General features: G+C 39.8%; 3 protein-coding genes and 1 non-coding gene across 4 annotated transcripts; 2 read left to right on the top strand and 2 right to left on the bottom strand.

Moving 5' to 3' along the window:
* Positions 1–83: 83 nt before the first annotated feature.
* Positions 84–156, bottom strand: trnak-uuu (transfer RNA lysine (anticodon UUU)). The gene has a single exon. It is a non-coding gene; the product is annotated as a tRNA-Lys (tRNA).
* On the top strand, positions 141–2,702 carry LOC147311692 (uncharacterized). Its single transcript, XM_086266721.1, has 5 exons — positions 141–295; positions 502–611; positions 2,130–2,267; positions 2,346–2,467; positions 2,549–2,702. The coding sequence occupies exons 1-5, from the start codon at positions 245–247 to the stop codon at positions 2,605–2,607; spliced, it is 480 nt and encodes a 159-aa protein (XP_086122847.1). The 5' UTR covers positions 141–244; the 3' UTR covers positions 2,608–2,702.
* Positions 2,703–4,956: 2,254 nt separating this feature from the next.
* Positions 4,957–9,125, top strand: ankzf1 (ankyrin repeat and zinc finger peptidyl tRNA hydrolase 1). The gene is made up of 15 exons (XM_086266834.1): positions 4,957–5,088; positions 5,172–5,293; positions 5,366–5,468; positions 5,568–5,779; positions 5,876–5,991; positions 6,117–6,270; positions 6,588–6,810; positions 6,910–7,008; positions 7,131–7,298; positions 7,388–7,534; positions 7,646–7,928; positions 8,043–8,154; positions 8,245–8,412; positions 8,497–8,567; positions 8,684–9,125. Exons 1-15 carry the CDS (start codon positions 4,968–4,970, stop codon positions 8,808–8,810), a joined length of 2,226 nt encoding a protein of 741 aa, XP_086122960.1. The 5' UTR covers positions 4,957–4,967; the 3' UTR covers positions 8,811–9,125.
* Positions 8,873–15,257, bottom strand: glb1l (galactosidase, beta 1-like). The gene is made up of 16 exons (XM_086266835.1): positions 15,079–15,257; positions 14,606–14,775; positions 14,353–14,503; positions 13,359–13,419; positions 13,197–13,291; positions 12,931–13,111; positions 12,783–12,841; positions 11,963–12,084; positions 11,083–11,123; positions 10,824–10,942; positions 10,670–10,744; positions 10,496–10,585; positions 10,263–10,376; positions 9,974–10,105; positions 9,611–9,838; positions 8,873–9,483 (listed from the first exon to the last, which is right to left on the bottom strand). Exons 1-16 carry the CDS (start codon positions 15,145–15,147, stop codon positions 9,280–9,282), a joined length of 1,911 nt encoding a protein of 636 aa, XP_086122961.1. The 5' UTR covers positions 15,148–15,257; the 3' UTR covers positions 8,873–9,279.
* Between the last annotated feature and the right edge of the window lie 11,468 nt (positions 15,258–26,725).

Here is a 26,725-nt window from a genome sequence, read left to right as displayed (position 1 = left end):
AATGCATGAACGCAGTTAATTTTAAATCATTACTAAGTTGTGCAAAATTTTTGTTGATAATGTAGAAGAAATAAAAACTCTGACGCCCGAACAGGGACTTGAACCCTGGACCCTCAGATTAAAAGTCTGATGCTCTACCGACTGAGCTATCCGGGCTCTGCTAATTCAGCCGGAAGCAGTATTTATAAAGAGGAAAAGCCGAGTTTCCATCCCAGTAGGAATTCTTCCACGTGAAAATACCAGCATGACCGCATTTTCTGGCCATACATTTCTAACCCAGGACGAAGTTTCTGCGGTAAGTCGACGCTGTTTTGTAAGCTAGCCTTCCTGCACATGACTAGCTACCTGGCAGCTACGTACACTGATGCTAAAGTTACTAATTATCAAGTAAACAACAGAAGTATTAACAAACTAAGATGCCAGTTCGTTAACAGAGCAGGATTTGACTCTTTGCCAGCAGGCTAGCTGTGAATTACGGCATGCAAACTTTGCAATTTGCAGGAGACGCAGGAGCAGGTTAATGAGCTGCGGCGTGCTATCGAAGAAACTAATCGTGAACTGGAGAAGGTCCAACAGAGAAGACTGCATACTGAAGAAGAGATAATTAAACGGTACACCGCCCATTTACTTTAGTTTCCAATTAAATTGGGTGCATGTCACGCTTAAAGTGTCCAAAAAAACTGATATTGTCTCAACCCGTATAATGCTTCCTGTGATGTGATACCAGTTATCGTCGGTGGGTGCACTGAGGTGCACAACAGGCTGTTAGTGTAGATTAATCGACCAGTCTATTAGGTACACCTCGTGTCTTGAACTGCTCCCTCATGCAATCTAATCTAATCGGCAAACTCAGTGCATTTGGACATGTAATTCAAGTTTCAAGGTCAAGCTGAGCCGCAGAATGGGGAAGAGAGGTGATTTTGAAAATGGCACAGCTGTTGGTGAGGAAACTCCTGATCTACTGGGAATTTGCTCCTCAGCCATTTCTAGGGTTTGCAGAGACTGGTTAAGAAAAGAGAAAATCCACTGAGTTTTCTGGGTGAACATGTCTTGTCAAGGAAAATGGCCAGACTGTTTTAAGCTGACAGCAGTAATTAAAATGACCACTGATTACAGCCAAAGTATGCAGTAATACATCTCTGAATGCACAGTATGTTGAACTGGAAGTAGAATGGGCTACAGCAGCAGAAGACCACACTGGATCCCACTCCTGTCAGCTAAGAACAGGAAACTGAGACCACAGTTCACATGGGCTCATCAAGCGTTGCCTGGTCTGATGGGTCGCCATTTCTGCTGCTGTAAACAACATAAAAGCATGGATCCATTCTTCCTTCGATCAGTAAAAAAAATTGTTTTCAGGTAGATGCTATCCAGACTTGCTCGGGTGTTTTTTCCTTTTTTGTTTGTTTGTTTGTTTGTTTGTTTTTATAGTAATCAGTGACGTTTAGCTTTCCCAAGTCTTAACTTGGAGTGTTATCCAAACTATTTAACATCATTTCTTCCTCCAGGAATATTGTTGATGAACATAGAGACACATACAAAGATTTCCCTCATGTAGGTCTATTAGTGAACGACATTCATAAGCCAGCTGGCGTTAAAAAAAAAAAAATTAATTAGTTTGTCTGGAATAAAGATTTATCTCTTGTATTAATTTGAAATATAAACACACCTCGAACTTGAATTCCAATATAAGTTTTTCCAGTGAGGGACAGTAAAGGATATTTCTATTCTTAACTGATCACCTTCTGAAAGGTATAGTATTTTGTCCTTTAGTTAGGGTACAGTTAGTTAGGGTTTAGTTAGTTAGGGTTGGGTAATATTTCCACAGATGCTCTGGTTGTCAAAAGCAGTGGACAACTGTATGCTCATTCTGTTTTGGTTGCGCAATCGAGCCTTTCTGGGAGAGTTCAGACAGTGACCATCTAATTGCTAACAGTGTCCAGATCCCAAAGCCCTTACACTGAACAATCAATAATTATTTCAAAATAATAAGTTAACGTAAAAAAGAAAAAATTACCTACTGCCCATTTAGATTTAGTCAAACAGTTAATTATGCATAACCAGGTGTGATGTTTGCCTTTGTTTCTAAATGTGTAGCCCTTACATAATGTATTTGCTGTCTTTCACAGTACGAGAGAAACTGAACGGAGAGTGGATTTAATGATGGAAAAAAGCGAAATCGTTAATGCACTGCAACAACTGGGTCATCTGCTCCAAAGTGAGATGGATCTCTTTGAACAACTAAATAGCCAAAGCTCTCCAGACAGGTATTCCGAAGTGCTGTGGGCAAAACCGAAGCAGACGCGACATGTGCAAACCTACAATATATATTTTATATATTTCAGGAGTGAAAGGCTCAGTTTGCAGGACCAGAGTGAAAGCGCCAGCATTAAGGCAAGCCAGCTTCTTGCTGAAATCCTGGAGGTGAAACAGCAGCTAGAAGAGGTTGAGGATCGTTATTCAGCGGGTATGGGGATTACTCACAGAATACGTACAGAATTTACTGTATACAGACATGGAGTGAAATGTGCTCTCTCTCTGTCAACAGGTCAAGCTTTGCTCCCTGGGCCAACCTACAAGTTGGAGAGAAATCACACGAAGCAGTGACTTACAAACACTGTTATTTTAATAAGTACAATAAAGTGTATATAAGTATTTTTAACAGCTAATAAAATATTCATTTTTATCTTTTAAACGTATTTTATTGTTTCTTAAATAACAGTAAAGGGGATGATTCTGCAGTGAATATCTCCAAAGCTTCTCAGCTTCTCATTACTCGGGTGCTTCACATAGTCACAAATGGTCGACCTTCTCTATGCAGTGATTAAATAAGATGACAAATATTGCAAAATGTTTATGCTTATCTCAGTTACAGTATGGAGGAGATTAAAATTTCTCATGTCTCATGAGATTTCAGTGATGACAGAATTGACACACTGTCAGCCATTTGCAATATTTTGCAAAACAAAACCTTTATTCCCTATTTTCCCCATTTCATCTAGTCTTCATTAAAACCCAAAGATGTCATGTCTGGATGACATGTTTCTTTCTTCCATCATAATCTAGCAAACTGATGAGGGTGTGGTTGGGTCAGTTTGAACTGCTGTAATCCTGGATGCATTGACAGCTCAACTTTCTGACCCGTGACTGCAAACAAAATCAAAAAAAAACTCAGATTTCCTACTTCATAACTAAGGTTTTGCAACCCCAAATTTTGCAGTTTACATAAATCCAGCAGGCAACTTGCATAGTAGATACAAAATCTTTCTGTTTTTCTTAATATATAAATATATAATACATTACTGTATGTTGTTGCTCACAGAAAATCAACAAGGCAATCTTGGAGGCTCGTTTCCATGACTGGGAAAAAAAAAAGTTTTTGCATCCATAGGTAATAAATTTAAGTTATTATCTCAAAAATTTGAGAATAACTTTAAAGTTATTTTGTCAGACGTTCGCTTTGGTAACCCGAAATTTTGACTTATGGATCCAATTTCTTTTTCAGTGGCAGAAGCAAGCTTCCATGCAGTTACAAAACTGCAATGCTGGAAAAACTTTCACACTCTCCACATGCTCTCACTTATAGCAAACACATGTTCAATCCTAAGTTCCTTAGCTGGTTAAATGCACATGCTGATGACAGCTTCAGCAGCTGCAACCAGGCTGCCACAGCTGAGAGCAAGCTGCAAAATCATTCAACAGTCACGCTATATGTTCTTCAGGAAATGCTGTCTATAAAAAAACCAGACAGTGAAAGGAATTCTTTTCTTTTTTTTTGTACTGAGCAGGATTTTTGTTTTTGGTTCAGAAACAACGGCTGACTCTTTGGGCTCACAAACAGCTCTTTGTGTTGTTTACAGCAAGCTCTGGTTGGCCCTAATATCCAGATGCTGCAGCAGAATTTTGATTATCCTGTACAAACTATTTTTAGTTTACTGTTCTTAGCACACCTTGGTTGTAACCAGTCATTATCATTGCTTTGCTATTAGCTTGAATCAATTTGGCGTTTCTCCTTTAACATCAGGTATCAGCAAGACATTTTCTTACAGAAGACTGACGCTCACTGGATGGTTTTTGAAATGTATCTAGATGTAGTTGGTCTCATGTGATTGGCCGATTAATTATGATTATACATAGTCAATGATCGGTTCAAAATGTGTACCTAATAAAGTGTCTGTAATCGCCTTTTACCATTAATCAGGCAGATTAACTCAACTAACTGTTTTATGTAATTTAGAGTCAACTTTGTTTGTTTTTTTATTCTTAAAACCCAAACTAGCGTTTTAAGTTCCATCAGTACTTTTGTTTAAGTACTGGTGGGCTACGTTTGTAAACTATTAGTAATTATAAAGAAAACTTGTGTATGAACTGAATAAATAGTGTAATCTGCATATCTGCAGTGATATATGCACGTTGCTGAAACGCGGTGAAAGCAGTTTGAAAGGAAAGATCGGCTAATTTACAACCTTTGGTCTTTGAACGCCACTCGCTGAAGCATTCATGACGCTCTTGGGCTTCCGTAGAAATGTCAGCGTAATCACATGTTACCCTAAGGTTGGCTCAGCTTTTTGTCAGTTCCTTTTATGGTAAGTCGTTTACTATTTTCCCAGTAGTTCATTGTAACTTTTAGTAGTTGTAATGTCCTTAAAGTCCCGTTTAAGGAAGTGGACGGTCGGTGTTTTAAATAGATTGTGGCTGAACGTGTCGTTCAAAGAGCACACACTTATGTTTACATTAGCAAAATTGGGTTAGCCTTGTAGATCAAAACTGTCACTATAAATATAGGCTTGAGGTTGTTGCCAGCTGCTCTTATGATTCGTGCAGGAGAGTAAGTGTTAATGATCTGGTTCAGTTAACTGTCGTGGATCTGCCCCAGCCAAACACTATTTTAGGGGATCGCCAGCTACAGCTTATAGCAGGTTTCTCTTTCTTTCCATTACAGATGAGATAAAACCAACCAGCAAACGATGACTACCCGCAAAGATTGTCGCTCCATCTTTGATTTGTGCTTGAATGATGAGGCTTTTGGATTGAGAGAGGTGAACCCCGTCCTAAAGGAGGGTGTAATTATTGACCTCGCCTCAGATTGTATGTATGGAACACATATGATGTTGTGGGGAAAAAGATGCCCAGTTTATTCAGTCGTTGAATAAATGTCTTTCCTCACACAGGTGTGGAAAATAGAAGTGCTGAAGATGACAGGCGAGAAGGCGAGTCCAGCCTGGTTAAAGAGGTGTCTGAGAAGATGGTCTGCTCAGCCTGCAGATGTCCCTTTATTAACCGCGAGGAGCAGGTAACCACGCAGTACTCTACAATCTGTTCATGCATTGAGAACCGGTGCCTGAACATGCACTTTGTGTTGCAGAGGGAGCACTACAAGCTTGACTGGCATCGGTTCAACTTGAGACAAAAGATGGCCATGTTGCCGCCCCTCACAGCGGAGGAGTTTGAGAGGAAGACGGGTGCAGGTGAGGAAACTGGAGTAATACACATCTAAGATGGAGTTTAACTAGGAAAAAAAGGTCTGAAGCAGTTGGAACAACTGACCTATTGTTGTCACTTTACAGGAGACTTATCAAGTATCTCGGGCTCAGAGTCCGATTCAGAGGACGAAGACTCGGACAGCGATGCTGGGGTTAAAAGCAGAACGGTCTCTGACAAAGACATGGAGAGCTCAGGTGAAACTCCTTTAACAGCTGGTCGGCTCTCCAGCAAGTTGGTTTTCCAGAACTCAGTGGGAGATTATCTGTTAGTCTACCGCTGCATACTTAAGGGAAAGGTGAGGATCAGTCCAATGATCTGTTAAAAAAAAACAAAAAAAAAAAAAACACTTTAGATTTATATAATTTAATATTTTGTCATTTTTCCTGAAAAGTTTCAGTTGGATGACGAACACGATGCAGGATCCTCTCTGAAAGCTTTAACAAAGAAGACTACGTGGGTCATTCTCATGACTGGTGGAGGTCATTTTGCTGGTGCTGTATTTGAAGGGTAATTTTTTATTTCCCTGCTTTGTATGCTTTCATATTACACATTATGGCTGAAATTTAAAGCACAACAACACAGCCGATTCACAGAGATGTGAAGCGTCCAGCACAATGTATTTTATGTTCCAGAAAACAAGTCCTTCTGCACAAGACCTTCCACCGATACACAGTGCGAGCAAAACGAGGCACTGCCCAGGGACTCAGAGATTCTCAGAACCGCAGTCACGCACCAAAATCTGCAGGAGCTGCACTGCGACGACACAATGAGGCGGCGCTAGTCAAGGTCATACTGCGCTCCATCAGATCGCCTTTTGAGTGAAAGCCATGCCTTATCTGTTCTTCTTCATAAAGTTTGGTTGATGTTTTTCAAACAGTGGCTATAAAAGCTCAAGATTCCTTTGGCTGATTCATTAGTTTTTCTCCTCCAAGAATAGATCATGTACTTTTGTGAGGTTGCGGTAGTGTAGCCATGGAGCCAAGTATTTCGTTTTGGCTATGTGGTTAAATTCTCTGCCTCACTCATAGGATGACGTAGTATTCTTTTTTTATTTATTTTTTGTTAACCTGGATTTTTATTTAAATTTTTTTAACTTTTTGCAGGACATTCAGGACCTTCTTGTAACCTGGGCCGAACACTTGAAAGGGGCCTCTAAAATATTCATACGAGCTCCCAGCTACAACAAAACTATCTTTTTTGGTGGTCGAGGAGGTCCCCTTGATAAAAAAGATCCCAGGATCTGCACAATCCCCTTTGCAACACGCAGGGCAACTTTTCGAGAGGTACAGAGGGTACATGAGGTCCTTTCTACTGTTCATGTGTATGGTAAGAAGCACGAAGTGCTTGAAATAATAACATGTCTCCTGCACATGTTTATGCAGCTTAGGTATATTTATCGCACAATCAGTAATATCTTTTTTTCAGGGAAAGACACAGACATTTCTGCAGTCTTCAGTCCAACTAAAAAGCTGTGGAAAAAAGCTGTTAAACCCACAGCAGAACTAAACACAGATCAAGAGAAAGGTAGGTTTAAGATGTTTAAACATGGTCTGTAAGCTCTCTGTTGACCTCGGTGGATAAACTATAGCATCAAATAATAATGTTAAACTTAGTAAACCTGACTGCAAATTTATTGCTTGCATCAGCTGAAGAAAACCGCGAAAGCACTGATGAAGAAGAGTGTGGGGAGATCCAACTGGAGATGGTGGAAATGACATTAGGAACACTGGACCTCAGGGAGTGTGAAATCCATCCCTCCAGGCACAAAAGGAGGAGGAGACGAAAGAAGGAGGAAGCTAAAATTCCAATTGAAGGTAGATCTGATCAACTATCTCATCGCAGGTGGAATCCAAGGCATGCTAGTTTATTACTCAATTGTTCTGCAAAATTTATGAAATACCAGATTCATTTGGGACCAATCCAAAGAGCATAGAAGCAGAAGGTAAAGAAGAGGAACTGCCAGAGGCTACACCAGTAGAAGATCTCCCTCAAGAAGTGCAGTCAAAGAGCAAGAGGAAAAGGAAGGTACAGAGCAAGAAACAAGTGGATGGTGAGTAGGGGTTTAAATCTGTTTTTCCACTTGTTTCTCAGTCTTGCAAAAGCTGTGTAATGCATTGTTTTCAAGTGTGAAAACTCAACATTAAGCTTTCTTTCTTTATAGATGTTGTTGAAGAGTCATGTGAGTATAGCCTCAGGGATGCACTCTTTACTGCCTGCAAGGTTGGGGATGTGGAAGCTCTGCGCACACTCCTCCAGCTCCCTGTGGAAAAGTCAGAGGGTCAAGAGCATTTGGAGAGCAAACTTTCTGATGCCTCAAGTCCTCATACTCTCCTCAATAAACCCATTGATGCTTCAGGGTTCACATTACTGCATGTTGCCACAGCTGCTGCACAAAAGGCAGCGATCGGCCTCCTCCTAGATGAAGGAGCAGACCCCTCCTGCAGGTATCAAGAATATTATCGTCAAGCGTTGTAAAAGTGTGATTGTGTAGCAGCTGAAGTGAACACAGTGAAACCTTGCCCAGGTTTAATTACCATCTCTACATTATTCCTTTACAGGGATAATAAAGGGCAGACACCGTACATCGTCGCCCCTGACAAAGACACAAGAAACGTCTTTCGGAAATATATGGGGGATAATCCCGACAAATACGACTACAGCAAGGCCCAGGTAAGGTTAAACTCGTGCACCTTTGAACATGTATTGCATTAAACGGAAGCTGGTAATTTGACTAAGTGTCTTACTCCTGTGCAATTAAAGATCCCTGGGCCGCTGACGGCAGAGATTGAACTGAAAAAGATGGAAAAGAAAAAGGCCCAGAAGACCCAGAAAAAACAGCGAGAAAAAGAGCAGAAAGAGGAAAAGAGGAAACAAGAGCTGGAGGCAGAGGAAAAGAAGCAGTTTGCATCTCTGACTGATCGTGAAAAGGTAGGTTACTGCTAAAGGTCTGCAGCTGATTCCTTGTAAGAGGCTGTTTTTTGGAAATGTTCATATTTGGCTTATTGATTATAGAGAGCTCTGGCAGCAGAGAAGAGATTTGCAGCGCAGGTTGCTGCAACAGGAGCCAGCATCTCTAATATCAAGTACGTCTCTCAAGAGCCATCCTCTCGCTGAGCTAATGCATAATGTAATAGCAAGTTATTTAAAAGCTGCACTGAAATACGGTGTGACTCTTCTGTGGGTTTGTCTTTGTCAACAGGAGGTGCTGGCTGTGTGGGGAGTCTCTGCTTGGGAAGATCCCTTTTCAGTACCTGGATTATTCATTTTGTACTCCCCGCTGTGTTCAAATGCATCGGAAAGCAAATGCTCCTCCAGGAAAGACCTAGTGTCCATCTAGGAACTATTTTACTTGGAGACGAGTCTACCTCATTAAAAGTACTGGTTAATTTGGCTTTTTTTTAGGCTTTGACTTGCCTTAATTTTATTGTGGCAGGTGATTTTAGACACTCGGATACATATACTGTATGTAATAAAATCAATGTACAATTTATTTACAGCATCTGTAATCGGGCAAAAAGAAAAGCAATAATTAAAAACAACAGTCAGCATATATTTCTTTTGCACAGGCTTGGTGAATATTGTAACAGCAAGTAATTGAGTGTTTAGTGTTTCTGTGTCAAAAATTAAAACTGCTGACATCAGATTGTCTCATATGCCATAGAAATACTGTTGTGTAGCAGCTCCTTCAGGTGAGATCATTTGTTCAGAGTACTATTGTGCTTCAGTTAGACTGATAATTATTTTTAGAGCTGCAATGTGAAGAAAATGTAATACTTCAAAATTCAGTGGGCTCCGTCAAAGCTTTTTAGGCGTGATGTTGAGCTGAGGTCGGTCCATAAAAAGAACCCTCGAGTGTCCTGGAGCTCCTTCCAGCTCCAGCACCGTGATGTTGTTGGGCAGGGTGGTGCTAAGCAGGGGTCCGGGGACATAGACAGTCTGCTGAGGCCCTCTGGCTGGCCAGTATCGTCCCAGGTTCACACCATTAATCCAAACCTGACCCTGATGAAGGAAAAAGAAACATCCAGAAGAATACAGTTATTTTATTCCTTGCTAGAAACGTGGGGTAAATAAACAAAAGAATAAAGTCTGCCAGGTCCAGAATGTCCCCAAATATAGTCAGCATTACCTTAGTCCATTCATTGAGCTTGAGGAAAGTGTCCCATGCTAAGCCGTTGGGCTGCAAAGTCCCCATGTAGAAGGTTGGTCCACGTGTAGGTTCTCTCCGAGGAGCAGGGTCAGACTTTCGGCTGTTGCCGTGAGGCCATCCACCAGTAACGGCTCCGTCAATGTCCAAAGGGTAAATCTTCCAGTCAGTCAGAACATCTTTACCCAGGATCAAGTTGCTCAACAGGCCCTGAAATTCACACAATATTTACCATTTAAAACCCGTAGTCCATGGTTTTACTTGCTGCAACTTCCAAACAGCTGCAGGGAAATGTATGTTTTTAAATGCTTGTACTCTGCTTGCTTGCTCTATTAATTGCCTTGCCTTGTAGTCATTGATCTTGCTGCCAAAGTTAACCCTGCCCATGTTCTCTACGAGGATGTCCAGTGTGTCCCCCTGCTGTCCCGTGACATTCATCACCAGCACAGTGTCTCTCTCTAACAGGCCCTGGAAAACCTGTTCAAACGGTTGTATGTTTCCAAAAGCGTGAACGGATACAACATCATTTATATTTGAAACTTCACAATTTGACGCAGACAAACAAGCTCAGATTTAACCTACAACGTTTTTCCCCTGACGAGGACATCAACAAAAGTTCACAGTCAGGCCTTACCCCATTGACGGACACATATGCACGGTCATGAACCCCATTCAGTGGAGAGATAAGTGGTGTGGGCTCTGAGAGGTTGTGCGGCAGTGTGGTCCGATATAGCACGTATCCATAGTACTGAACACAATAGACAACACAGGTTGCAGACACAACAGTCTAGAAGTTCTCCATGGTTCAAGAGTTACAGTGTTTCTACAATAATGCTCTCCCCACTGTTTCCCTCAGACACCCCATACCTGTTTCACCTCTTCAAACGTAATAGGATACTGAGATTTGATTGGTCCCAGAGGTGAAAGGGTGTTCAACAGGCCACTAATGTCCCCAACCTGTTAAAGTGACACTTTTTTGAGTTTTGAACATTTTTAAAAATATTTCTTGACATTGGGATTAATTTCCTGAACTGATCCTACCTTTTGCAGGGTCACAAAGCCATAGACAAACTTGGGAGTTGCTGGTGGCATGGGGCCAGAGGGAATCTCTCTAAACTGATGAGAAATGGTGATGAATTAATCATGCATTAATCAGGACATCAGCCTTAGCAGGTGGCTGTTCAATCAGTTCTACCTGCTTTATGACATCTCTAATAGCCAAGAGCTTCTCTGTGGGGTCTCCTGCCTCAGTCAGCGGGGCGTCGTAATCATAACTTGTGACTACTGAGCGAAACCTGGTGTCATGATCAGCACCTTAGTGAGAACAACAGCGTTACTAGAGATCACTAAACTGCAAACTGAGCTTTTATCTGCCTCTAAAACATGAAAACTGTGATATAATCTGGCACTGAGACAATGAATGAATGAATACTGAGATTCTGTCAATAAGTTACCATTCCAGTAGCCAAAGTTTGTTCCTCCTTCAAACATGTACCTGAGAAGAAAGAGACGTAGAGTGTAATATCAGAGGAAATTAGCAGTGGTGTCTTAAAGGATGAGGTTGCTGGCTTTTATTTAATCCAAATTAAAGGATCCCAACGATCATTACATTGATTGCAGTGGCACTGTGATGTCCTTTTAGCCAAATTTACCTAGCTTATCCGAAAACTATAAGAAAACATAATCCGTCCATTTTCTTAACCGCTTATCCCCACAGTGTCACAGTGAGGTTGTACACCGATGCCCATTTTAGAATAAAACAGGTGGCAGTAAAAGTATCTACCTCTCCTTATGTCTGTTAATCTGTCAGCTTAATCCAGTTCAAACATTTCAAAAAAGAAGGCCTGTCATGCCACACCGTGTTAAAGATTCTAATGTGTGATCAGTGTAACACTTTTGAGCCAAAGGCTAGTCTTGGCTCTGTATGATATGAGTGGGAATCCCTCCATCAGGCACAGCTCTGGCTGTGATCACAGATTTCCCACCTACCTCCTGTTTCAGTAAATTCAAGTAAATAAGGAATATTTTGAACTCTGGATCATGCAAAGGTTCTCTAGTATGGTATAAGGACAAAGGCATGAAGTAGGAAATGAGTAGCTGTAAATGGACAGTGGCCTTTCGCTGTAATTTAAAAGAGAGGTATGAAAATCCGCATCTTCAGTTGGATTCAAACATGACTCATGCCACTGATACTGCAGGTAAGCTCATAAGCTGGGAAAATAAACCAGTTGTTGTGGTTGTTGGATCAGGCTTTTACATTAGTATACTAACACAGTTTTATTATTTGAATGTGTTTCTACAGAGAGGAAGATTTGGGGGTTTGTGGAGACATACATGTTGACGTTGGCCCCCATGGTTAGCATTTCTCCTAGCACTCTGCTGACCTTCTGAGCATCAACCACAGCATGCTGATCTCCCCAGTGATCCAACCAGCCAGTGTAAAACTCTGAGTTCACCTGCAACGTAATTTAAAACAGTTTTATCACATATACCTGTGAAATCATACGAACGAGTTACAAATTCATTTTTACTTGTGAAAGAGGTTTTAACTATAGTACATTATTGACATAATAGCAGGTGGTGGAAGTGGTGCACATGATTGCATTGCATTCAAATATTGTGTCCACCTCACTGTGCCTTTCTTTTCTCTAACTGCTTTGACTCCACCCCTGCTGGTCATGTAAGATAGCTGTCCTACCTGAGCCTATTATGAGGTTTGTCTTTGTATGAAAGGGGACCTTTAAGACAAAGACAATTAAAAAGAAAGTTGTTAAAGGGGAAGTCGTCCAGAACGAGACACACCTAAAAAAGATTTGTTTTAGAAGGTGATGGAGAAACACCCTGAAAGATTCATAAGGATTATTTTGAACTGTGAATCATGCAAAGCTACTCTAAGTGTATCCAGGAAGAAAGGTAAAGAGCTCAGCTTTTCCGTTTTAAATCATTTCTATATCAATCAATAAATTAAAAGTAACTGATTAGTAATGCACCACCACCCACTGTAAACATCAGCAGAATTTTTTTCTGCAGCTTTTTTAATTGAATGTCATTAGAATACACAAGTGTACATAATAAAATGGCCAGTGAGTGTGTATTGTGTATATTCAGCCCCTGCTTCTTAGGATTATGTTTAGTGAATAGATATGTAACGAACCAGGGGTCCTCGAGGTTCAAATCGTCGTTGCCGGGCGAAGGCTTCAGTGATGTTGGTGTCTGAGAAAAGAACATGTAGAAATAACAACGATCTCTAAAAGAACAAGAAGATGATGTTTTATCTTTGGACACCGTCACACAATACCAACCTGTCCCAAAGTCTATTGTGGCATATAATCCTTCCAGAGTCCCACATATCATTTCCTTGTTTGTGTTTCCATCAGTGGTGAACAGGATGACGTCCTCGCCCAGAAAGAAGCGGAAGAGAGTGCGCAGGTGACGCATGTAGTTGTAGTCACAGCTGTAGTAACTCCCATATTCATTCTCAACCTGCATTTAAGATTGTATATTTTCAAATCCAATAATAATACACTAACTCTTAAAAAGCTTTATAGCGACCCACTTAGAACTCTACCTGGACAGTAATGATGTTTCCCCCGTTAACATAGAGCCAAGGTTTCACTTTGGGGAGGAGAACAGCAAGCCAGTTGCTGACTGCCTGCAGGTAATCTGGGAGAAAACAGATAATGTTCATAAAGCAATACATTTCAAAAAGGGTCATAGGTGCATGTTTTACCTGTGTCTGCAGAGCGCAGTATGATGTTTGGCTTTTGAAGTAACCAGGCAGGCAGTCCACCCTGCAAGAGAAAATTAGAAGAGAATGAAGGCAGAAACGTGGGCAATCATGTGATTAGCCAGCCTCTTTTATCTCACCACAGGGATTTGGAGAGCAGTGTAAAAAAATACCTCCACACATTTTAACTTTGTATTTTTAATATATGAAATATGGCATAAATGTGTGCATCCTACTACAGTTATAGTAATATATACCACCAGCCACTTCATTAGGTGAACCTGCTCAACTGCTCATTAACACAAATATCTAATCAGCCAATCACACAGCAGCAACACAATGCATTTAGCCACATAGACACGGAGAAAATGTCCTACTGAAAACCAGACTGGTCACCAGAATGGGAAAGAAAGGTGATTTAAGTGACTTTGAACGTGGCGTAGTTGTTGGTGCCAGATCGGTTGATGTACTCTGATTTTACAACATAATCATGACTACAGTTTACCTGTAAGCCGCAGTTCTCTGGCCCATCAGAATGACCAGAGTGCTTCAAGCTTATAGGAAGACAAAAGTAACTCAAATAACCACTTGTTACAACCAAGGTATGCAAAGAGCATCTGTGAACATGTAAAACAGATTCACAGATTAAGCAGTTGGGCATGTAAAGACCACACGGGTGCCACTCCTGTCAGCTAAGAACAGGAAACTGAGGCTACAATAAGCAGATTGTTCAAAACTGGAAAACAGAACATTGGATAAATGTCGCCTGGTCTAATGAGTACTGATTTCTGCTGGATGGTAGGCTCTAAACTTGGTTTAAGTAAAATAAATGCTTGTATCCATGCTGCCTTGTATCAACAGGTCAGAATGCTGCTGGTGGTTTAATAGGGTGGCGTTGCGTTCACTGTACTCAAATGTTCTCCACAATCACCAGACTTCAATATCTCAATCCAACAAAGCACCTTTGGGATGTGGATGTTATGACCTCTGTTCTCACCATTTCCCATTCAGCACAGATGTACGGTCCAGGACGCAGGATGACCAGCAGACCCGTCTGGTTGGCCAGATCCAAAAAATGCTCCAGATCTCTGTCTCCTGTGAAGTTTTGAACTCCCTGTACCGTTTCATGGAAGTTCCAGGGCACATATCTGTGTATACAGACATGGTAAATGTACAATGTTTATAAAGGCCAACAAACAATCCAGTTGAAAAACATTTATATTTAAATGTTTGCGATGGGGTCGGCTTACACTTGGATGGCATTCAGTCCAGTCATGTACATCTTCGCGAGTCGGTCCTTCCAGTAGTACCGTGGGATTCTGGAGTAGTGGATACTCCCTGAGATGTACTGAAAAGGCTTCCCATCTTTCAGGAAACAGTTTCTTTTGTAGTCTATAGAGAAAGATCTCTCTCCAGAGGCCTGCAATATAGTCACGGTAACTGCTATGAGAGTCAAAGTGCTGATAATCTGTCTATAACTTCCACTGCATATTTCTCAGGACTGAACTTGGGTAGCAGCTTGGGCAGTTATTAATGATGCTGCGAGAACAACTGTAGGTAAACTATGTATGTATGCACATATAAAAGGTTACAGAAATTATATATAGTTAAAGTTATATATTTTTTGCACGAACCTTTCAAGGAAGTAGAGAGAGGCAGGGGGAAAAAACGAAAGATCAGCTGACTGAACTACTGTAAAAAAAACCTTTAGTTTCATTCTTACCAAATTTCCATTCACATCTGAACAGGCAAGAGTCAGTGCAGCGAGGAGTAAGGCAGCAGCAGCAGCCATGTCCGCTGCCTACCTGTGACGGTTAAACCTAAAACATCTATAACAGCTATAGATGCGAACATATACAGTCTTCTTTCACCTCACTCCAAGTCTATTATTAACAGGGGGAAGCATTGAGTCAACGTCCTCCCCGCTTCAGTAGCACTACCACGTGATTTTTATTTAGTCATCAGCTGGGTCCTAAAGTCTGTCGCTTCGCCTCAAAACCTGTTCTGGCAGGCCCCTTTTTGTCATCACCGTTATCAGTGAGACCTAGTAGTTATTATTTTTCTCATAAATAGAGACATTTAATATACTATAAATATCTCAATGCTTAAATTATAAATGAAATAAAAATAAACAAGATTAAATCTTGATCCAAATATGTCAAGCACACTTGGAAGTTAAAAACAGAGGCGAAAATTCAATGTGGTTATAGATTTTAAATTATAAAATTTAAATATCAGTAGCTAAGTAACATAACTTTACTGCATTCCTGTGTGTATACCTGTCTATTGTTGGGGTTATTTACACATGTGAACATACAAAAAACACAAAAACGACAAAATAGAAGTATGTAAGTCTGTAACTGTGCAGGCTAAGTGGGAATCCTGCCACCAAAGCCACCCTATGACGCCTTGCTTTTAACAACATGCTGTCATACTATGTATTATGTAGGCTGAGAACAATTCCCTTTGTGTTTTGCATGGCAAAATAACAAAGCAGCCAGTTCAGGAACGGGTAGCTTTATTATAGCTTTAGGACCCCACTCCTAAAGCTATAAGCTCTGTGTCCTTGTGTCTTTTCACTGGGTATGAATGATAACTGCATGTCAACCAGTACTAACATCTACATCAGTGGAATTATCTTTTTTTTTTCTTCTTTAAAAAAAATAAATAAATAACAAAAAAAAATCAACCTTTTAATTTCCTCTGGAAAATTTCTCAGGCACGATGTTGGTGCTACAATAATAACTTATCAGGAGCTATCTGATAGGAAATATACCCGTGTTATAACTTTATGTTCCTTTAAGGACACTAGATGGCGCTGCAATATATGAAGAGCTGCAACTGACGTCTTATCTGGTTAACATAGTTTCACAGGGACATTACTGAACACTAATGATATTAAGGTAGATTACAGATGATTACAGTTTACCTTCAGACTAAAAGAATCCATTAGTACTGATCCTTGCGTACTCAAACTACTGTAGTAAAACACATGAAGCCCTGTGCCTGTACCATTTACATACACTGTAACACATTAGTAGCCATTCTGGTGTGTTGTGCATGCATTTAATTAAATTGTATACACTCTTTTTTTCCTATGAGGCTGTTGTGTCCTTCCTAGTGTTTCGTTACACTCATAGAAAAGTCAAAGTTGCTTCCAGGCTACTTTTTCTGCCCGTGTGCACTCCATTATGGTTAGAAAGAGCTCTTAAGTGGCTGATGGACTGATGTGTGATGGGAACAGCAGTTTATCTCCATGTGACATGTATACACTAATCCTGGCAATTTCAGTTAATAGATCCTACATCTGCCTGCAGGCCCATCACTGCACTTGTAGGGTTATATAGATTCACTTCTCCACATGCTTTTACTCTTTTTGTCAGTTCTATCTACTTTACAGTAATGACAGCCTAAACACGGATGTCATTTCCTGCCTCTTCTTTCATTAGTGTCAATTCTGAGAAAATTGAAAAGGGGGCCATCACAATTGCTAATGGCAGCTGATCTCAGCTACAGATAGGACTCTGTGGCTCATTAGCCCACTGTCAGATGCTGTCGATTGCCCTGGGAATGAGCGGAAGAATGACGTGCATGGGCTTATAATTTGGTTATGAGCATGGTAGTGCCTGAGGAAAGCCTGTCAGCATCCCATCTTTGCACCCCCCCCCCCTCTCTTGTGGAAAATTGATGTTCAAACCATAAAAAAATTCCCAGCAAACTAATGCACTCCGGGCCATACCAATTACTGAGGTGTTGAAGCACAATTGTAAGCCTAAAAGATGGGATTTAGAATAACACAAACACTAGAGAAACTGCTTAACTCACAAGATCATCTTGCAGTGAACTGGAGTCCACTTTTTAATTACTGTGCAAGTTAAAGGTGCAGTCCAGACTACCCTACAATTATTAGGCAGGCCTGTCCCTGGTGTGATGGGAGATACAGAAAAAAAACCTCACTCGCTCTAGGGCTGGGCGTCATCTCAATGAAGTCATCTCCCCAGAGTCTGTAATTAGATTGAACCATCCCCTCTGTCACTACCCACTACCCCCAGAATAAACCCTCTTTGTCGTTTCTGGTGGAAGCAGGTGTCTTCAGATCCCCACCGCCCCTGAAATGACACCTCCAAAAAATCCACTTCAGTCTATTTGGAATAGTTGATGTTAGGAACTCCATCAGCTTTACATGAACTGGGGTAATCTTGGCTTTTGCTTGGAATTAATTAATGTGATGGGGCCATAAAACATGTCAGTGAGTTGCATTTATGGGAGGTGGGGAAGCTTTCAAAATAAAACGCCATTAGTATTTTGTATCAAGCAATCATTTTCATACAAAGTGCAACAAAAACAAAAATGTCAGTTATATCAATGCACAGTTTGCCCATCCGTGGCCTTATTTTAAGAATTATTACTATTATTATTTGAAGTAAGACTGACAACATCAGGTGTCAAATCCTTTGCCACAGCTCCCCTGTGTGACCTTATGCCCACTGTCTGATTTACTAAAAACCATTTCTCAGTTAAAGTCATCATCTGCTCAACTTTATATCTTACACATCTTAAACAGAAACACCTTTACCAGTGATTTAAACATGTGATATTTCATATCTTAAAGAGACCTGGTATAAAACCTGAATGGTTTAAATAACTAAGTAGCATATTCTTAGTTTTCAGTTTCAAGATTGTAGTGTAGTTTATGTTTAAGTTTATCCTGCCTTCCAGGTGTTTCCTCATATCCTTTCCCTCTATATATTGTATCAACTCAAGACCAAAATACAGCTGTGTACATTAAGATCATCAACAACCTCCCATCCCCTGGACCCCTCACATTCCAACACAGTGCCATATAGGCAAGAGGAAACACCTCAGCATACATATATAGTAAATGTATAAAATTACAAGATAAACTGAAAATTTAATTATAGAAAATTAATAATAAATATAAATAAATTTAACATAAAATTGTAGAAAGAACCACTGACCAGAAGTCAAGGTTAGTGGTTACCTGTTCCTTACAATATAAAGCGTCTTGAGGCAACTGTTGTGATAAAAATAAATAAATAAAACTGAATTTAAATACCAGAGAACAGTGTTAGACATGGTATTGTCATGAATCGCTGTGCGGCAGGCAGGAGTTGGACCCAAAATGCAGGACTCACAGACTCGGGGAGGTGAACTCAAAACACAGCTTTATTTGCTGGTAGAACAAACATACAAAACTAGACTAAACTGGGAAACCATAAACTAAGAACACACAGGGAGATCCACACACAGCATGAGGGACAACGCGACACTGACTCAGAGAAACACAGGGTTTAAATACACTGGGAAGTAACGAGGGGAATGAGACACAGAAGGAGGGCACAGCTGGGAGAAATCAGGACTGACGAGACAAGCAAAGCAGGACGCATTCACATGAGACACGGACCATCAAAGTAAAACAGGAAGTATCACACAGAGACGCGAACTTGACACAGTGGAGACAGCAACTAAGAAATACAGAGACATAAACCATAAGGCAGAGGTCTAAGAACCAAAATACACAGGGAAATACTCAGCTGGGAACACAAGAGACTAGACTAGAGAGAGTAACAAAAAACCAACCATGAGAACATAATGCACAATGCAGAGTGACAGAAAACAAGAAACTCAAACATGCAAAGACACACAATTACACAGAACAGAGGGGACACAGAGAGACATGAAGGGCAAGGGATCAAAACTAGAAGCCATAGAATAAATCACACACAAGTACAATAATACAAAAATCACAAAGAACTAAAAACGCTGGGTCAGGAGACCCAGGACCGTGACAGGTATGGCATGTTAATCTCTTGAATAGTCTCAGATTGGGTTGGACCTCTTTGTTTAAATTAATCTTTTGTGATGTTTAAGGAAATACCAGCTTGTTCTTAACTATGGAGTCCAACAGGGGTCAATTTTAGGCCCACTACTTTTCATCTACTACTTCTGGGTGCAGACCAAAACTTCAAACTATGGTTGTTTAGCTCCTCTGTTTTGTTACAGTTTAACCGCAGTGTGTTTTTATTGTCTCTTCTTAAAGATAAAGAGGTAATCCATGATAAACTGAACTTTTGAACTTTTCTTTACCCGAGGTCCTCATACACAGAAGAGTATGAGTAAGGGTCTGGTCTTTTGAGATCACAGCCGTGAGATTGAATTAACTGCAATAGTTTATCAGCTAACCTGAAGATCTCACTTTTATTAGGTGATCTTTTACATGCTTCGTCTCTTCAATCTTTAACTGCTGATTTAAATATTTTATTAAATGCAGCTTCAAGCTTATGGTTATAAAGTTTGGTTATTTTGCTTACTTGTTACACACCAACTGCTAATATGACCAGTTCTGAACATATATGGTAATTCTCACTGATTAGTGATGCAACCCTTCGAGGGGGCAATCTAAGTGCTGAGCTGCCTGTGATTCATGCACAGCTGAACAAAACGAATTCCCAAGAAGTCTCTATATCAGTCCGGAGGTCAGGCTACGCAGAGGAATGTACCTTGCCTGTTTTCTCAGGCTCTGAATGACCAGTGAGTCAGCGTTAGGCGCACAAACCATAATACTCTGGCATCTGAGAGAATCTGGTCCTGAGAAACAAACAACGAACAATAAAAAAGTACCATGACAAAATACCTTTGCTATGTTTGTATTTCATTACTGATGTAACCCTGTAGTTTTTCTCTTTTTGGATCAATGAAAAAAAAAATTCTAGGATTCTTAAAGCAATTAAGTCACATATTGTGGGAGTACTGAAACACAAGGCTCTATAAACAAACAGGAAATGGACAGTGTGGGGGGGGAGCATGGGAAGAGTGAGTTGGCTCTCATTCCTCAAACTCAGGGAAGGTATGGTATGCATTTGGGGTGCAAGTATGCTCTGAGGAATGCTTGTGGTGATATTGTGACATCCTGATGCTTGGACTTTAGCTCCAATAATAGCTGTTAGTGAGGCTTATTATGTCAAATTAATCACAGCGAGGAATGTCTTTCTGAAATTCTTTCACCCCCCTTAACTAAAAGCATACTGGCTGTCAGGCTTTAAACTTTAACACTCATTTGTATCTTTATCTTTAGCTACACAAGCAGCAGGGATCTATCCCAGCGCCACTATCAGCCATTGAGTCCATTAGATTATTTGCTTTTGCCTGATAAAATCAGGCTATCAGATTGATTTTATAAATGAGTATCTGCAAAATGAATGGCATTGCTTTCAGCCTGAGCAGGGGAAGTCTGTTTTTTTCTAATTAGCTAACATTAGCATGCTCACAAGCTAAGCTAAGATAATGATGACCCCATTAGGCATTTGCTTGCTTGGAATGAATGTTACATCCTGCATTTTTTTTTTTCCATAATTGATTTTATTGTTTAGATCAGGAGCAGATGAATTTCAATTATACAGTATTGTGCAAAAGTTTTGAGTCACCATCATTTCTTTGTATTTTGTTAGAAAAATTAGTAATAGGTTTACTGATCTATTGAAAGATGTGCAAACATACATGGAAATACAGTATATAAGGCAAAAACAGTGGTTCCACAAGTCAAACAAACTTGAAAGTCAATATTTGGTATGGCAGCCTTTATTCTTCAACACAGTCTGAACTTTGTAGGTAAACTTTCTTGTTTAAGTAGTCAGGAATAGTTCTCCAAGCCTGTTGAAGAACATTCAGCCTTTTATGCTGTTCTTTGTAAATATGATCCCAAAATGGTCAATAATGTTGAGGTGTGGGTTCTGGGGAGGTCAATCCATGATGGAAAGTGTCCCAATGTCCTTTTTTCCCTATCCAGATATGCTTTTACTGCATTGGCAGTGTGTTTGGGATCATTGTCATGCTAAAAAGTACTTTTATGTGTTCATAATTCCATCAATTTTGACAAGATCTCCAACATCGCAGGCTGAAGTGCAGTCCTAAACCACGACTGAGCCTCCACCGTGTTTTACAAATAGTTTGAGACACTCACTATTTAACCTCTGTCTCTAACTCTCTTACCTGATCTCCTTTGCACATATTGATGACATTTTGAACCAAAATTTTCAAATTTAGATTCATTTGTCCATCAGACCTGTTGCCACCGATTTTCAGTCCAGGTCTTGTGTAATTAGCATACCTTAGCCTTTACTCCCTGCTTTCTTTATTTTTGCCTTATTTTTTTTTTCTTAAGGACATGACTTACAGATACTATTCACCTGTCAAGTTTCCTCAGAGTTTTTTTTAAGGACACCATATTGAGATATGCCAAATTTCCAGCTAACAGCTGTTTGGAAATTACCTTGTTGGTGTAAAACTACTATTTTATGCCTGGCAAGCTTTGTTTTACGTTAAGTTGTGAGTTATGTGTAGACACAACACTTGTTCATCCCTTGAGTTGGGTGCTGGTTTTATGCTTGATAGGTGAGTGTTTAATGACTTAACAAATAAAAAAAACACTTCTGAAAATGGTCAGGTGCACAAAAAGCGGCCAATGGCAAAAGACAAACTTTGGATAACTTTCAGAAAGCCCAGAGAACTCCAGTCTGGCTCCTTGGAAAAAGTAATGAGAGGTACTTAAACCTTTTTCAGCAGAACTGTAACTTTATAGCATTTTTTTGTTTTGATAAAACAGAAAATTGCTGATCTCCTAAAAATTTGAATAACCTTCTGTTTATGTAAAGCTTGCTATGAAAAAACCCAGAATAAAGCGATGACATTTTATTGTAACAAAATCAATTATAATAACATCAACTAAATCGTTTTCGCTTAAAGGATATTTTTGTCCCTTCATCTCTTTTATAAAACAGCAGGAGTTGCTGACATTGCTGTGAGTAATGCGTTGTGATGGAGACCAGTCGACTCTGTGAGGTTCAAGGATCAGTTCCATAATTTGATAAAAGCTACAGCAGGATTTGTCATCGACCATATTTACACATTTAGGTGATGCTGCCTACGAGTGTGATACAATAAAGATCAAATCACCTTTGTTTGATATTGTTAGATGATCCATTTTTACTTCAATGTCTTTGCTTTCATTTGGCCATCCATCTTGGCTAAACTATCTCTGATTCAATTAATTTTACCTAACTCCCATCTTCCTGTTGCTTTGTTCCCTGGATGACCGAGACCATTCACACAGAAAAAAGAGAAAACATCATAAAAGCTTACTTTTAGGACTTTCATGTCTTTCTTCACTTAAGTTTGGTCAATTTTGGCCACTTTGCTTTTGGTTTTTGATTTGTCTTTAGGCCTAATTTTATAGTATTACTTCTCATACCAGTGCAAAGTGTCTAAGGTAAGCGTATGACTTGGTATTATCATTAGTAATATATTCAGTTTTCACTATTATATAAACTGTGCTAATTTCACAGATTTCAAACCTGCTCTTAGTTAACACAACATAGTATTTGTAGGTCAGACACCAGTGATATTTCCAGCTGACGATAACCAAGGGTTCATCGCGCTTGTTGTTTAGCTGCACTGTTTACTCATCAATTTATGGGTGGAGGTTTTTTACATAATCAAAGCAGCTCCAGTTAAGTGATTAGCCTGGTCTGGTTGTGACTAACAGCCTGTGGCTATAGAGAGGATCATCAGTCATCCCCCATCACTGGGACCTCCATCGCATGCATTCAATCCCGACTTGTCCATTATTTGACACGAAGCTACAAAAGGATCCTTCACCTGACCTGAATGATTTTGCCTGAGGTCATTCCCACTAGTGGGGGTTGGGGGGCTCATCATAGACTCTATCTCCAATTAACCTTTCAAAAACACAGTTCCTCACGTGTGATGCTTTATTTTCACAACTAACCAGATGTTTATATAACAGGGCCAATCGACAGATCTGAAATGGTCACATGACTTGGTACCTTTTAAGTGCAGCCCATGGCTTTCATGCATGAAGTATATATTGCTCTGGCCCTGTCTGATGGTGCTACTGCATGTGGTCATTTGTGTCCACTGATCTTTACTTCCGTGGACCACGCACTGTAAGAGCAGGATATGGGGACATAGCTTGTAAAGAAGAGCTGTAAAGCTTGTAAAATAAAGCACTAAACAGATGCTTAAACACTGGGTATTCTTCCTGCCTTTTATAAATTTTACATGATAAAAAAAAACCCAGAGAGAGGAGTAAACAGGCTTCTATAGATAAACATAATTTCACCATTAAAGCAAACGTTTAGTATACATTTCATAGCTCAGCTGATCATTGGCCCCTTCCTGGTATGCCTGGTGTTCCACTTGGTATGTAGGATTTTTCTAGGATAAAACTTTTTTAACCGTCCAAAGACATGCAGCTTGTGGGGATAGGTTAATTGGATAATCCAAATTGCCACTAGGTGTGAATGTGTGAATGAATGTGAGTGTGAATGGTTGTCTGTCCCTGTGTGTTAGCCCTGCGACAGACTGGCGACCTGTCCAGGGTGTACCCTGCCTCTCGCCCTGTGACAGCTGGGATAGGCTCCAGCGCCCCCCGCGACCCTGAAAAGGATAAGCGGAAGCGAATGGATGGATGGAAAACTTTTTTAAATGCAGATATAAACTGTGATGAAATAATGTATCCAAATGCCTTCCTGAGGCTGACATTGAAAGCCTGAAGATTTAAAGAAAACAAATCCCCATTCCAAAAGTGTGATTTTTAGAATGAATCTTTTTTTTCTTACTGTTAACTAGAAACTTAAAGAGCTAAAAGGGAGTGTTTTGACTCTCTTTTAACTAACCAAAGTCAATTTTTTCTCTAACCTCATCTGCACCAACACCAAAGGACCAAATCAGCTGGCTGAGTCCATATCAGGGGTCAAGAACAGCAGGTCTTACCTGTCCCTTCCCCCCAGTCTGTTTGGGGATCGTGATAACCAAATGGATGTTTTGTTCTCTTTGTTCATGCAGACAGTAAGCATAGTCGGCTGTCTCAAAGAGTAATTCTTCCACTGTTGTTATGTAGTTTAAAAAGCAGTGAGTTTAATTGTGGTTTAGTGCTGCATATCCTCAGCAAGCCCCCTTTGTTAAGTTCAGAACTGCTTTTTCCTCTTTGGGACATGTACTGACCCACATTAAATGTGTGTTTAACACATCTAATAAAGGTTTTACGTCTTAGCAAACACTCGTGCTGTAGCTGTGATATTTACTGCTTTATTATTTTTATCAGGAAAGGATGCAGGTTAGGAATAATTATCCAGAAACAGGTAAAATTGCTCTGAGTCAGACAGAGAGAATCTGTTTGGTGTGCATAATGATTCACCTGGACTGTACAGCAGAGAGTCAGGGCACCCGGTGGCCCCCATGTGTGTGTCAGGTGATTGTGAGAGGGTATAATCACCTCCAGTCAAAGTGTCTGTGAGCGGTAAACTAGCTTTGGCACAACAATGGGATTGTTCAAGTATTACTCCCTGAAAATCCTTACAGGAACGCAAAACAGTGACTGCACTGTTCTTATAAAAGCTGCTCTTAACCTTTTGATTAATAAGTACCAACTAACTAACTGACTACCAACAACAGGCTTGTATAATCTAATGCAACAGAAATGCTGAATAGGCATTTTGACATATTAGGAGCCAGAAAGGCTGATCAGTACATATAATGTACTTTGATTGAATTCACCAATTTGACTCAAAAGTTGAATTAGTGACTGAAAGACAAAATTGAGAAGGATTTGCAAGATTTGGGGATTGCACTTTGCTCTATTTAGTAGATTTTGCCACTAGTATTGAGGTGAATTAAAGGTACAAATAAAGAATACGGTTTTCTCAGAGGGGTATTGCAAAAATGCTTAGAGAAATGTTTGAACATCCCATATATGTTACTTTAAAATACTGTGTAGTAAACTCACTAATCAGTGGTAATATAGCTCCATCTCTGAAAACATGGTGTTTCAAAAGTTTTTTTAAAAAGAGAATGAGCTTCAAAGTAAAATTATAAAATAATTTTAAGCTGTGAGAACAACACTATCAAATCAGGAGACTGACCAAAACATTCTGCCATATCACACAGCAAGCATCTATTATATAACAGACTGCATACAGTTTGCAGTCTGGGGCTGTTGCATGACTGCTCAGTATAGAGTAACATATTCGTCTATCTGGTGTTATCATACCTGTTAGCAAAGGCAGTACATGAGCTGCAAAATGCACATCCATTGTTTGATTTCAACAAATAATACAAAGAAGAAAATGATTTTTGTGTTGAGACTGTAAAGCAGCTGTCTGTGATTTTATAAATGGCTGCTGAGGACCCCGTCAATCACCGATACATCATTTCATATCATTATTTATTTATAAAATGTATCTATTCATTATTTATTATTATTGATTTGTGAACCAAAAGAAAACCAAAAGAATGAGCTTAAAGACACACTGGCTACCCATTTTTAAATTTGGCACCATGACACATATAAATATATTTTTATTTATCTTAACAGTATGACAGCTTGAATATAAATCCTTAAAAAAAATAAAGTGAGAGTAAGGAGATGATGAATCACCCGGCGTGATGAGGTATTTGAATATTTTTCAAATTCAGTGCCAGTAGAAAAACTGCAACAAATGCATACCCTTAAAAATAAACAAATACAAACAAACACCACATTAGGGAGCTGATTAGTGTTTAGAAAATGAGACCATAAGATGACCATTAAAACAAAAGCCCCAGAGCTGAAATTAGAAACAAACCGACTACAGCAAAATGTAAAACAACCCAAATCAGACAGACAGCAACAATACCAGATGCAAAACAGCAAAAACCACACAAACCGACTTCACAAGAGACAAAGAACGGCTGCAAAGGCATGCAAAATTACTAAAATACAACCAAAATGTGCCAAAATGAAAGGGAATGCATGCTTTGGTTCTTCATAGGATGAATGTGGGGCCTTTACGTATTTGTACCCGTTTGACCTCATAGCTTCTTCATCTGTCAGTGACTCTTAGGTAAAGAAAAAGAAAGAAAGAAAAACGCATTGAAGAATAGAAGACTGACAGCCCAGTTGTGCATTCAGTGCTCAATATGCTTTACAGTTTTTACTTGGCGATGGAAACATATGAGTCTAATAAGAAGGTCCTCAAATCAAATAATCATAAAATGCTCATTTTATCGGAAAGATTTTTTTTAAGACATCTGCAAAAATAAAACCAACTTACTCCTCCTGATCTGCTTCTTTCTTCTCTGTATATTTTTTCCAGGAAGCAAAATAATGACTCAGACTCAGTCTCACCCTAGATATACATAGAAGTAGATTCATATTAGGCCTGCTGTGCTATAATAAACCTTTTTAAGCAAAAACCTGGTATGTTGGATACATGTGCACATCCTTTTAAAATCTGTAGAAACATGAACAAAGAGGGCGTATGCTGATGGGAGGGCTGTGGCTCAGCAGGCTC

Source organism: Aulonocara sp. 'chitande type north' Nkhata Bay, linkage group LG16 (assembly GCF_057382095.1).
Source record: "Aulonocara sp. 'chitande type north' Nkhata Bay isolate Kocher_YH1m ecotype deep benthic linkage group LG16, A_spYH_male_GT1.1, whole genome shotgun sequence".
Taxonomy (NCBI): Eukaryota; Metazoa; Chordata; class Actinopteri; order Cichliformes; family Cichlidae; genus Aulonocara; species Aulonocara sp. 'chitande type north' Nkhata Bay.
The sequence above is the reverse complement of the archived record's forward strand: the minus strand, read 5'-3'. Positions and strand labels throughout refer to the sequence as shown.